Source organism: Sphaerodactylus townsendi, linkage group LG07, assembly GCF_021028975.2.
Source record: "Sphaerodactylus townsendi isolate TG3544 linkage group LG07, MPM_Stown_v2.3, whole genome shotgun sequence".
NCBI lineage: Eukaryota > Metazoa > Chordata > Lepidosauria > Squamata > Sphaerodactylidae > Sphaerodactylus > Sphaerodactylus townsendi.
Genome location: NC_059431.1, coordinates 124,897,801 through 124,910,863, shown reverse-complemented (window position 1 = coordinate 124,910,863; position 13,063 = coordinate 124,897,801). Strand labels below are relative to the sequence as shown.

Below are 13,063 nucleotides of genomic sequence, written 5' to 3'. Positions count from 1 at the left end.
AACCCTCTGTTTTTCTGTCTCAGCCACAGAGCAACAACAAAGCCAATGTAGTAAGCCCAGGCAAAGACACACCCCCAGTGCAGATGGCCATGGTATCTGTCCCAACCATTTCTTTGCCCTTGTTTTGTTTCTTTCCCCTCTGGCTTCTCGGCTTCTGCCTGTGCTGCTCTGTGTTTTGGCTTCGCTCTGTCTGCAAAGTCCCCTCGGCTCCTGGATCCTCCCAGCCCTCCACCCTAGCCAGAAAGAGGGGCAGAGGACAGAGCTTTCTGCCCATGCCGAGCAAGGCATGGCCAACAAATTGGGACTTGGCGGGGGAGGGGGCTGCCCCTTGTCCAAAGGGCTCTCCTGGTCTGGGTGCCTGACCCTCGGCCTCCCGGAGGCTCTGGTGGAGTGAGCCAGGATATCCTGGGCGGAACGGGAGAGGGTTTCCTGCGGCCCCCATCTACTCCCCCCCCCCCAATCTTGCATCTTTGACAGCTCAGCTCAAATGCTGCTCTTGATGGTTACCCTGGAAGAGGAGGAGACAGTTGCCAGATGGGGGGCAGAGGCTGGAGGCTGAGTGGACACCGTCCCTCCCATTGCTTGAGAAACAGCAGCCGCAGGGCGTGGGGTGGGCGTGGTCCCTTCGCCAGGGGCCCAGCAAGAGTTCAGATGGGAAGAGCTCAGAGAGCCGGCAGATGCTTCTCACTCTGCATAAAGCTTCAAAGCGGGGTTTTTTCCCCTCCTGGAACATTTCATAATTTGAAAGGAAAAAACACACAACTCCACCCCCACCCCCCCTGTCATGTGCCGGCTTTATCAAGCTGCTGCTGTTTTGACGGTGAACAGATCTCCCCCCCCCCCCCACTTCTCTTTTTACCACGTCTCTCTTTGGATGTTGTGTTTGACTCCCATGTGGGACTTTGGAAGCTCTCTGCCTGAGCCACTCTTTACTAGGCTGCCGTTTTGGAAGGGGAGGGGTGAATATGTCCCTCTAGAAAGAGAGAAAATGGCCAGAGCCCTCTCTTTCTGTGGCGGAGCAGGGAGACAGAGGCTCCTTCCGCACATGCAGAATAATGCACTTTCAAACTGCTTTCAGTGCTCTTTGAGCTGTGCGGAATGGCAAAATCCACTCGCAAACAGTTGTGAAAGTGGTTTGGAAACGCATTATTTTGCCTGTGCGGAAGGGGCCGAAGCTTGGCCTGAGATGATCCTCCCGCTGCCCAGTTCTTTCAAAGATCCTTCTTGATGACCCAATTGCTTGCTCCAGCGACCGAGATTTCTGCCCACGCCAAGCAAAGCATGGCCGAGAAGGGTCCGCACAACAAATTGGGCCTTGGCGGGGCGAGTGTGGCTTTGTCTCCTTGTGCATTCCCCGATTGCCCTTGCGTGTGTTTTTTTTCTCTTTCCGGTCTCCCGAGTGGCCCCACCCGCAGGGGGGGGCGCTCCTGTGTGCTCTCCCCGCTCCCAGGATAGAAGCGTTTGTAGTTTGCTCTCGTTTTGTCCCTTTGCTCTCCCAACAGACGCTTCGCAGAGAGAGACCAGGCTCCGAGCTGGGATCTGATTCTTTTATTTTCTGTTCTCTTTCGATTAGGAACCACAAACTACTGTTGTCCACAATGCTAATGATGGTGTGAAGGTAAGGGGCGGCTCGCAAAGGGCCTGCAGAGTCCCAAACGTCCCCCCCCCCCAAAAAAACCCACCCCTGTTATCTTAGGCTGGGTCTACAGATGTGGGAGAATAAAGTGTTGGGATGAAGTGTTCCGCTGTGTTCTGTGCAGCGGATTTTGTGATCGAATGCTCCTCAGTGGCAGAGGAGGAGCCCTCTTTGAAAACAGGGGAGGCACCCAGCAGAGGAAAGGCAAAGGGGTTTAATGGGGACTTCGCTGGGCTGACTTCCTATTTGCAAAGAAAACATGAGGAGCAAAAACTAACCGCAGCCACATAGCTTGGAAAACCCACAACAGCCAGTTGATTCCGGCTGGGAAAGCCCTCGGCAATAGAGTTTTTAAACACTTCGACACCTGATCCCCTTCCCTCAGTGAGTCTCTTCTGCCCCACTTAATTGTCTCACGTTTGCCCACCAAGCCTTCGCGCGGACCGGCAGTTTGATGTGCAATCTGATGTGTGACGTTGCATGCGGAGTTGGCTGTGCGCTCCGGCCCCACCTGTGTGCTCCCCTTCCTGGGTTTTTTTGCATAGAAGTTTTGTGAAATGGGAAGGTACCTTTGTGGGGGTCCTCCGCGCAAGGGTCTAAGGGTGGCATTGCAGGCCATGAGAAACACTGCTGCTGCTGCTGCTGCTGCTGCTGCTGCTGCTGAACACGGCGTCCTTGCTCTCCTCCATCAGATGTTTCAAAAGACTATCCCGTATCCTAATCTCTTCACATTGTGTGTGTTCCCTCCCCTGCCAGCAGCCGCCAGTGTTGTGGCATGGGGAAATGCACAACGTAAGTCCCGGCCTTCCGCTCATCCCTGCCCCCGCCCCCCTTCTCTCACCTTCATTTTTTTAAAGTCTCTTTCTTTTCCAGCCATTGTTAGATTTTGTGCCATTGTCTCCTGACCATACGTCTGTGTAGGGAAATCCCGTTCAGAAAATCCTATAGCGCCGTGGTGGCGAACCTTTGGCACTCCAGATGTTATGGACTACAATTCCCATCAGCCCATGGCCATGCTGGCAGGGGCTGATGGGAATTGTAGTCCATAACATCTGGAGTGCCAAAGGTTCGCCATCACTGCTAGCATGATCCTCATGATGCCATTCCATAGTTTTTCTCCTCTGGCCCCCCAAATATCCACTGGCTCCAGATGACCAGGATCCAGGTGGCATGGGTTCCACGGCATGCAATTCAACGTTTATTAGAAGTGCTTCCCAATCGAGTTTCAGGGAAAGGAAAGCCCTCCTGGGCACGGAGACATCATGGCTTGTTGTAGGACATGGCAGGTAAAACCACATGACACCAAATTAAGTGTCTTCAAATCAGGTGCGGATCCGGCCACCCGCAGCCGTAGTGGTGCTGCTTTTATCGGTCTTGCAGAAGGCTCGATGCAGGGAGCCTGTGAGAGCGGAAGGGGTTAAAGCAGGTGCAAGTTGGCCCTCTCCATGCGGTTTTGACCAGGAGCTCTTGTTCCAACCGCATCTTCTTCACGGCTCTGTCAGTGTTTTCCATTCAGCAGCGTTCCAGGGCTGGCTGCTTTCGCCGGCGTAAGAATTCCCCAGAGAAAAAGAATTCTGCAGAATGAATATTTCCTTGTCCCACTTCACTATTTGTAGCTCCTCTTCCATTTCCATTTGTGCATTTCCTCATTTATTCAAACCTGTTAATAACCTTTTGAATTGATGTGCAATTGAAAAAGATGAAAACAGCAATAAAGCGATCAAAGGCCAACATCTTATATAGGCAGGTGCCAACATCACCCAGTGACCTAGACTGAAATTACACCAGAATGTGAAAAATTTCCATCCAAATGAAAATGATTGAATCAGTGTTTAAGCTTCAGCTGACTGCTTGATGTTAAAGAATAGGGTGGGCCATCGCTGGCCTCCCTTGGGAAGCTGGTGGGGGGCGGGGCGGGGCAGGGCAAGGCGAGATAATGTTAAGGTAGCCCTTCGGCTCCACTGTACCGTGAAAGGATTTCCACAGCAAGTCTTTGTCAGCTGATCTGGGCCCTTTCCCCACTTACCTTAAGCCCCGCGCTACTCTCCTAAAGTAGCGCGGGGTCCAGCTGCACTCCCCACTTCAGGGGCGGCGAGAACACAGCCGCCCCAACGCTGCCTCTCTCGCACCCCCTCAGCGCGCGTAATTCCTGGCGCCTTTTCAAATGGCGCCTTTTGATGACCCCGCGCAGAGCACGGGGTCGTGGGGAAGCCAGGGCGCACGCCAGGAATTGCGCGCGCTGGGAATTGCGCGCAGCAACCCTCCGACAAGGGTAAGTGGGGAAAGGGCCCTAGGAAATGGGTTCTTGCAGTGAAAGACTTCAGGATCATCCTGGATTGGGCTTGGAAACATGCTAACAAACTGTGTTACTGAGCAAGAATAAGTTTAACATGATCATTAGGGCTGATCCCCTCCCCACAAACCAGCAGATGAGCAGCCAGATTTTATAATTTCCACATTATCTTCAAGGGCTCCAAATGGGTTGTGTTAACAGTAGTCAATCCATGTGGATACCAGCAGATGGATGACAGCCACCAAGTTGTTCACAGCATTGGCCTCCTACCTTCCTTCCTCCATTTTCCCTGCTCTCTGTGTTCTTCCGTACCTACGTGTCTTGCGATGAGCTGATTTTTCCATCTCCCAACGTTCTACTTTGCAGGGTTCCACGGAGAGCTGCAATACGGCCACTGAAGACGAGGACCTGAAGGGTAAGCGGCTTGACAATAAACAGGCAAAAGATACTAAACCTGCTGGCAGGCACGGAGCAGTTTTCAGCGCAGAAACAAAGAAGGGGAACAAAACTTGACCTTGTAGCAGTGGAATTAAGTCCCCGGAGGTCAACATAATGCAAAATTATAAAAATATAGAAAATGCATATATTTATGGCAGTTTTCAGTGCCAGGTTCTGCTTAACCTGCTGACCCAAAACGAGCCACAGATGGGAAGTGGCATTTGGGTTGAAGGGGTGCTGGTTCTGGAATGGGAAGCTTCCAGATTTCATAGCATAAAGCCGGGCATTCCTTCTAAGCTTCCCAACTTCTAATAAGAGTTGGAACTTATGTCTTGGGAAGCAAAACAGATTCTGGAGACTCCAGAGGGAGCAGAACGGTTCTATTTGTGCTCTTCTCGCAACAGTCTGTTTAATTCCTCCTGGAACCGTTCGTAGCCTGGTTCAGTCGGCTGGGAATCCCATGGGGGATTCCTTAAGGGTACGAGCCATGGCCATATGTATGTGAACGGGTCTCAGGTATACATGATGAATGGAAATAGCAGCACTGTGTGTGTAGGTGGGTCGGAGAATCGTTTTAAATTTTCAATAATCAGAAGATATGAGAAAAGCAGTTAAAACATTAAAAAAAAAGAAAACAGAGCTTTCCTTAATTACAGTTCTAAATATCAGAGAGCCAGCATGTTTGTGTAAAAAATATTCTAGCAAATCTTAAGCAAATATGAGTAATCAAACCACAATAACAACAAAAGGGAGATTTTAAAAACCGTTTTCATAGTTAACAGACAAAGCATATACTTATCTCGTGGGCTGCCTCATCCACAGGGCCGGGCATCTGGACGTGGCACCACAGCCACGCCACCCCGCTGTTCCAAAGGGGGCTTTCTGACAGAACCTCCCCACTGCCAGAAAGCCCCCGCTGGGCTCGATGGACTCATTCCACCAGAAAGGTGGCATAAGTCCACATTCCCGTACACGGCCTCTCTCCCAGCAATGCTCCTGCTACCCCAGCAGTGACGGTGGGATGCTAGCACAGCACTCTGCACTGTCTTCCACCGCTGTGCAGGGACACAACAGCCACCCTCCGGCGGATCCATGGATGTCGGATGAGTAGGGGGAGTGCCCCCCTCCCCCAGTGATCAACTCCCCTCGAGGAGAGCTTCCAGTAAGCAGGATAGCTTTGTCCCGGGAAGGGCAAATCCGCCAGCGTGACCCCGCGCCCCCCCCCCCCCCGTGGCAGATTCAGCCCTCCCCTTGGGATGGGGCTGTTAAATCTCTTCAGGCTTATCTTTGCTGTTGATCTTGTTTGGTTGAGTAATGTGAAAAGGGGAAGAGAATTCTGTCGGGTGGCCATGCCGGGTTTGCCAGGCACATTTCTTGATCACAGCCTCTCCTCCTTCCTTGGCCTCGTACTGCTGGGCAGTCTCTCTCCTAACCTGGAGGAAGGCCTGCATGCCACTGGCAGAGCCCCTCGGGGGCATGCGGAAGGTCCCCCTTTCAAATGTGGACAGAGAGAAATTTTTCTCTCTTTCTCACAATACTAGAACCAGGGGGCATCCATTGAAAATGCTGGGGGGAAGAATTAGGACTAATCAAAGGAAACACTTCTTCACGCAACATGTGATTGGTGTTTGGAATATGCTGCCACAGGAGGTGGTGATGGCCACTAACCTGGATAGCTTTAAAAAGGGCTTGGACAGATTTATGGAGGAGAAGTCGATTTATGGCTACCAATCTTGATCCTCCTTGATCTCAGATTGCAAATGCTTTAGCAGACCAGGTGCTCAGGAGCAGCAGCAGCAGCAGAAGGCCATTGCTTTCACCTCCTGCACGTGAGCTCCCAAGTGCACCCAATGGGCCACTGCGAGTAGCAGAGTGCTGGACTAGATGGACTCTGGTCTGATCCAGCAGGCTCTTTCTTATATTCTTATGTTCTTAATGTCCAAATGAAAGGATTAGGTGGAGGGGAAATTTGTGTCCGCCACGACATCCACTCCTTCAGGACCTGTCAATCTTTTATAAACGCAAGTTCCTGGTGGACCAGAAAGCCCAAAACCACCACTTTGGAAAAGGTCATCATATTGTATTCTCCCCCCACCTGCCCTTTTCACCTGATTCAGAACTAGATGAAGTTCCTAAATAACTGGGGGAGTGCTCCCCCCTCCCCCCACTGGATGTAGTCAGACTGCTGGCTGGAGAGAAAGGGGGCACGCTAGCTGTTCCTTGGGCTGTGCCTGGCGTTCAACCAACTCACTGGCTGTCGGATGAGTACAGGGAGTGCCCCCCTGCCCCAGTGAGCCCCAGCTCAGCTCCCCTTGAGGAGAAGTTCTGGTGAGCAGGATGGCCTGTGACGGCAGATGTCTGGGCTGAGGCCTCGTGGGAATGGTGGGAGCACAGCCGGGACCCCCTCAAGCACGAATGGAGGAAACCAGGAGGCCTCAACAGTCCGATTGTGATATATTTATGTCTTGGCACTTTCTTTCTGGGCTTCTCTGTTTCAAGATGGTGGCGGTTTGAGTTTTTGCTTCTGCAGAAAAATGGGGGGGGGTGGAAGGGAGAGTTATCGGTAAGGAGCGCCGAGGGGAGGCGCCCTCGCCCCAGCAGGCAGCACGACACGTTCCGCGTGCCCAAAGTCCAGGCTGTGGCAGGGACAACCTCTGTCTGATATTTTGGTCAGACTCAGTGAGCAGACATTTTTAACCCATCATGTGGCTTCATCTAGGCCTCAAAACGCACACTGGATGCTCTCGTGGCTAATGGGCTGGGTGAAAGTAAGTAGGTGTTGTTCTTTGGAAGCTCTTCCATGCAGGAATGGAGCACGCAATGGGCCATACCGAGGGAGCTGATAGCAGCAGACCACAAAGGCCGTTTCCCTGGGACCTTTCATGGGAAAACATCATGTTCTCCATTGGATGAGCCCACACTGAGGTTGCCCATGAAGGGCTGCATCAGCCTCCCACCTGACCTCTCGCCTGTGAGCATTTCCTCGCCACATGCGCTGTTTTGCCGGGGGGCCCTTCACGCCCACGCCTGTCTCTGCCGCTCAGCCATTTCTCCATCTTTGCCCCAGGAGTGGAGCTCACAGATGAGCAATGGAAGAGCTCCTGCTGGGGAGGGAATGGGAGCCAGTCAGGCGGCCGCCAAGTGGGTCATGTCTGCCTCAGCCCCATTGTGCATCTGGGGGGGATCGCCTTCAGCTATCCAGATGAATTGCCCACCTGGGTTCTCTGGCAGGACGTGTGGACCAAGCATTACAATACAACAACCTTTATTAGGCATATTAAAATAGGTTCCAGAACATTACAGACATTTCTGAAGTACAAATCAAAAGTACATTCAAAGCACAGACAGATAAACTAGCATTGGACGTATCTAGCATTGGACGTTACTTAGAAAATTCTGTCACTTGTAAAAGTGGGGGTGGGGGGGGGGGGGGGTGGGGGGGCGGGGCGGTGGGGGGGGGGGGGGCTATGGGGGGAGGGGTCGGTGGGGGGGGGGGGGTTGGGGGGGGAGGGGGCATGTGGGGGGGGGGGGGGAAGAGGGCGGGGGGGGGGGGGGGAATGTTGGGGGGGGGGGGGGTGGGGGGGGTGGGGGGGGGGGGGGGGGGGGGTGGGGGGGGGGGGGGGGGTGTGGGGGGGAGGGGCGTGTGGGGGGGGGGGGGGGTGGGGGGGGGGGGTGGGGGGGGGGGGGGGGGGGGGGGGGGGGGGGGGGTGGGGGGCCAGGGGGGGGGTGGGGGGGGGGGGGGGTGGGGGGGGGGGGGGGTGGGGGGGGGGGGGGGTGGGGGGGGGGGGGGGTGGGGGGGGGGGGGGGTGGGGGGGGGGGGGGGTGGGGGGGGGGGGGGGTGGGGGGGGGGGGGGGTGGGGGGGGGGGGGGGTGGGGGGGGGGGGGGGTGGGGGGGGGGGGGGGTGGGGGGGGGGGGGGGTGGGGGGGGGGGGGGGTGGGGGGGGGGGGGGGTGGGGGGGGGGGGGGGTGGGGGGGGGGGGGGGTGGGGGGGGGGGGGGGTGGGGGGGGGGGGGGGTGGGGGGGGGGGGGGGTGGGGGGGGGGGGGGGTGGGGGGGGGGGGGGGTGGGGGGGGGGGGGGGTGGGGGGGGGGGGGGGTGGGGGGGGGGGGGGGTGGGGGGGGGGGGGGGTGGGGGGGGGGGGGGGTGGGGGGGGGGGGGGGTGGGGGGGGGGGGGGGTGGGGGGGGGGGGGGGTGGGGGGGGGGGGGGGTGGGGGGGGGGGGGGGTGGGGGGGGGGGGGGGTGGGGGGGGGGGGGGGTGGGGGGGGGGGGGGGTGGGGGGGGGGGGGGGTGGGGGGGGGGGGGGGTGGGGGGGGGGGGGGGTGGGGGGGGGGGGGGGTGGGGGGGGGGGGGGGTGGGGGGGGGGGGGGGTGGGGGGGGGGGGGGGTGGGGGGGGGGGGGGGTGGGGGGGGGGGGGGGTGGGGGGGGGGGGGGGTGGGGGGGGGGGGGGGTGGGGGGGGGGGGGGGTGGGGGGGGGGGGGGGTGGGGGGGGGGGGGGGTGGGGGGGGGGGGGGGTGGGGGGGGGGGGGGGTGGGGGGGGGGGGGGGTGGGGGGGGGGGGGGGTGGGGGGGGGGGGGGGTGGGGGGGGGGGGGGGTGGGGGGGGGGGGGGGTGGGGGGGGGGGGGGGTGGGGGGGGGGGGGGGTGGGGGGGGGGGGGGGTGGGGGGGGGGGGGGGTGGGGGGGGGGGGGGGTGGGGGGGGGGGGGGGTGGGGGGGGGGGGGGGTGGGGGGGGGGGGGGGTGGGGGGGGGGGGGGGTGGGGGGGGGGGGGGGTGGGGGGGGGGGGGGGTGGGGGGGGGGGGGGGTGGGGGGGGGGGGGGGTGGGGGGGGGGGGGGGTGGGGGGGGGGGGGGGTGGGGGGGGGGGGGGGTGGGGGGGGGGGGGGGTGGGGGGGGGGGGGGGTGGGGGGGGGGGGGGGTGGGGGGGGGGGGGGGTGGGGGGGGGGGGGGGTGGGGGGGGGGGGGGGTGGGGGGGGGGGGGGGTGGGGGGGGGGGGGGGTGGGGGGGGGGGGGGGTGGGGGGGGGGGGGGGTGGGGGGGGGGGGGGGTGGGGGGGGGGGGGGGTGGGGGGGGGGGGGGGTGGGGGGGGGGGGGGGTGGGGGGGGGGGGGGGTGGGGGGGGGGGGGGGTGGGGGGGGGGGGGGGTGGGGGGGGGGGGGGGTGGGGGGGGGGGGGGGTGGGGGGGGGGGGGGGTGGGGGGGGGGGGGGGTGGGGGGGGGGGGGGGTGGGGGGGGGGGGGGGTGGGGGGGGGGGGGGGTGGGGGGGGGGGGGGGTGGGGGGGGGGGGGGGTGGGGGGGGGGGGGGGTGGGGGGGGGGGGGGGTGGGGGGGGGGGGGGGTGGGGGGGGGGGGGGGTGGGGGGGGGGGGGGGTGGGGGGGGGGGGGGGTGGGGGGGGGGGGGGGTGGGGGGGGGGGGGGGTGGGGGGGGGGGGGGGTGGGGGGGGGGGGGGGTGGGGGGGGGGGGGGGTGGGGGGGGGGGGGGGTGGGGGGGGGGGGGGGTGGGGGGGGGGGGGGGTGGGGGGGGGGGGGGGTGGGGGGGGGGGGGGGTGGGGGGGGGGGGGGGTGGGGGGGGGGGGGGGTGGGGGGGGGGGGGGGTGGGGGGGGGGGGGGGTGGGGGGGGGGGGGGGTGGGGGGGGGGGGGGGTGGGGGGGGGGGGGGGTGGGGGGGGGGGGGGGTGGGGGGGGGGGGGGGTGGGGGGGGGGGGGGGTGGGGGGGGGGGGGGGTGGGGGGGGGGGGGGGTGGGGGGGGGGGGGGGTGGGGGGGGGGGGGGGTGGGGGGGGGGGGGGGTGGGGGGGGGGGGGGGTGGGGGGGGGGGGGGGTGGGGGGGGGGGGGGGTGGGGGGGGGGGGGGGTGGGGGGGGGGGGGGGTGGGGGGGGGGGGGGGTGGGGGGGGGGGGGGGTGGGGGGGGGGGGGGGTGGGGGGGGGGGGGGGTGGGGGGGGGGGGGGGTGGGGGGGGGGGGGGGTGGGGGGGGGGGGGGGTGGGGGGGGGGGGGGGTGGGGGGGGGGGGGGGTGGGGGGGGGGGGGGGTGGGGGGGGGGGGGGGTGGGGGGGGGGGGGGGTGGGGGGGGGGGGGGGTGGGGGGGGGGGGGGGTGGGGGGGGGGGGGGGTGGGGGGGGGGGGGGGTGGGGGGGGGGGGGGGTGGGGGGGGGGGGGGGTGGGGGGGGGGGGGGGTGGGGGGGGGGGGGGGTGGGGGGGGGGGGGGGTGGGGGGGGGGGGGGGTGGGGGGGGGGGGGGGTGGGGGGGGGGGGGGGTGGGGGGGGGGGGGGGTGGGGGGGGGGGGGGGTGGGGGGGGGGGGGGGTGGGGGGGGGGGGGGGTGGGGGGGGGGGGGGGTGGGGGGGGGGGGGGGTGGGGGGGGGGGGGGGTGGGGGGGGGGGGGGGTGGGGGGGGGGGGGGGTGGGGGGGGGGGGGGGTGGGGGGGGGGGGGGGTGGGGGGGGGGGGGGGTGGGGGGGGGGGGGGGTGGGGGGGGGGGGGGGTGGGGGGGGGGGGGGGTGGGGGGGGGGGGGGGTGGGGGGGGGGGGGGGTGGGGGGGGGGGGGGGTGGGGGGGGGGGGGGGTGGGGGGGGGGGGGGGTGGGGGGGGGGGGGGGTGGGGGGGGGGGGGGGTGGGGGGGGGGGGGGGTGGGGGGGGGGGGGGGTGGGGGGGGGGGGGGGTGGGGGGGGGGGGGGGTGGGGGGGGGGGGGGGTGGGGGGGGGGGGGGGTGGGGGGGGGGGGGGGTGGGGGGGGGGGGGGGTGGGGGGGGGGGGGGGTGGGGGGGGGGGGGGGTGGGGGGGGGGGGGGGTGGGGGGGGGGGGGGGTGGGGGGGGGGGGGGGTGGGGGGGGGGGGGGGTGGGGGGGGGGGGGGGTGGGGGGGGGGGGGGGTGGGGGGGGGGGGGGGTGGGGGGGGGGGGGGGTGGGGGGGGGGGGGGGTGGGGGGGGGGGGGGGTGGGGGGGGGGGGGGGTGGGGGGGGGGGGGGGTGGGGGGGGGGGGGGGTGGGGGGGGGGGGGGGTGGGGGGGGGGGGGGGTGGGGGGGGGGGGGGGTGGGGGGGGGGGGGGGTGGGGGGGGGGGGGGGTGGGGGGGGGGGGGGGTGGGGGGGGGGGGGGGTGGGGGGGGGGGGGGGTGGGGGGGGGGGGGGGTGGGGGGGGGGGGGGGTGGGGGGGGGGGGGGGTGGGGGGGGGGGGGGGTGGGGGGGGGGGGGGGTGGGGGGGGGGGGGGGTGGGGGGGGGGGGGGGTGGGGGGGGGGGGGGGTGGGGGGGGGGGGGGGTGGGGGGGGGGGGGGGTGGGGGGGGGGGGGGGTGGGGGGGGGGGGGGGTGGGGGGGGGGGGGGGTGGGGGGGGGGGGGGGTGGGGGGGGGGGGGGGTGGGGGGGGGGGGGGGTGGGGGGGGGGGGGGGTGGGGGGGGGGGGGGGTGGGGGGGGGGGGGGGTGGGGGGGGGGGGGGGTGGGGGGGGGGGGGGGTGGGGGGGGGGGGGGGTGGGGGGGGGGGGGGGTGGGGGGGGGGGGGGGTGGGGGGGGGGGGGGGTGGGGGGGGGGGGGGGTGGGGGGGGGGGGGGGTGGGGGGGGGGGGGGGTGGGGGGGGGGGGGGGTGGGGGGGGGGGGGGGTGGGGGGGGGGGGGGGTGGGGGGGGGGGGGGGTGGGGGGGGGGGGGGGTGGGGGGGGGGGGGGGTGGGGGGGGGGGGGGGTGGGGGGGGGGGGGGGTGGGGGGGGGGGGGGGTGGGGGGGGGGGGGGGTGGGGGGGGGGGGGGGTGGGGGGGGGGGGGGGTGGGGGGGGGGGGGGGTGGGGGGGGGGGGGGGTGGGGGGGGGGGGGGGTGGGGGGGGGGGGGGGTGGGGGGGGGGGGGGGTGGGGGGGGGGGGGGGTGGGGGGGGGGGGGGGTGGGGGGGGGGGGGGGTGGGGGGGGGGGGGGGTGGGGGGGGGGGGGGGTGGGGGGGGGGGGGGGTGGGGGGGGGGGGGGGTGGGGGGGGGGGGGGGTGGGGGGGGGGGGGGGTGGGGGGGGGGGGGGGTGGGGGGGGGGGGGGGTGGGGGGGGGGGGGGGTGGGGGGGGGGGGGGGTGGGGGGGGGGGGGGGTGGGGGGGGGGGGGGGTGGGGGGGGGGGGGGGTGGGGGGGGGGGGGGGTGGGGGGGGGGGGGGGTGGGGGGGGGGGGGGGTGGGGGGGGGGGGGGGTGGGGGGGGGGGGGGGTGGGGGGGGGGGGGGGTGGGGGGGGGGGGGGGTGGGGGGGGGGGGGGGTGGGGGGGGGGGGGGGTGGGGGGGGGGGGGGGTGGGGGGGGGGGGGGGTGGGGGGGGGGGGGGGTGGGGGGGGGGGGGGGTGGGGGGGGGGGGGGGTGGGGGGGGGGGGGGGTGGGGGGGGGGGGGGGTGGGGGGGGGGGGGGGTGGGGGGGGGGGGGGGTGGGGGGGGGGGGGGGTGGGGGGGGGGGGGGGTGGGGGGGGGGGGGGGTGGGGGGGGGGGGGGGTGGGGGGGGGGGGGGGTGGGGGGGGGGGGGGGTGGGGGGGGGGGGGGGTGGGGGGGGGGGGGGGTGGGGGGGGGGGGGGGTGGGGGGGGGGGGGGGTGGGGGGGGGGGGGGGTGGGGGGGGGGGGGGGTGGGGGGGGGGGGGGGTGGGGGGGGGGGGGGGTGGGGGGGGGGGGGGGTGGGGGGGGGGGGGGGTGGGGGGGGGGGGGGGTGGGGGGGGGGGGGGGTGGGGGGGGGGGGGGGTGGGGGGGGGGGGGGGTGGGGGGGGGGGGGGGTGGGGGGGG

At 68.8% G+C, this 13,063-nt stretch overlaps 1 protein-coding gene across 1 annotated transcript in view; it reads left to right on the top strand.

Annotated features, from left to right (window-relative positions):
- Positions 1–13,063, top strand: part of CAMK2G (calcium/calmodulin dependent protein kinase II gamma) — a gene marked incomplete at its 5' end in the record, with an annotated part of 143,315 nt that overhangs the window by 110,898 nt on the left and 19,354 nt on the right. The window contains 6 exons of the mRNA XM_048504468.1: positions 24–92; positions 1,574–1,618; positions 4,296–4,430; positions 5,356–5,474; positions 6,549–6,695; positions 7,412–7,594. Coding sequence (XP_048360425.1) covers positions 24–92; positions 1,574–1,618; positions 4,296–4,430; positions 5,356–5,474; positions 6,549–6,695; positions 7,412–7,594 — 698 coding nt within the window. The remainder of the gene's footprint in view (positions 1–23; positions 93–1,573; positions 1,619–4,295; positions 4,431–5,355; positions 5,475–6,548; positions 6,696–7,411; positions 7,595–13,063) is intronic.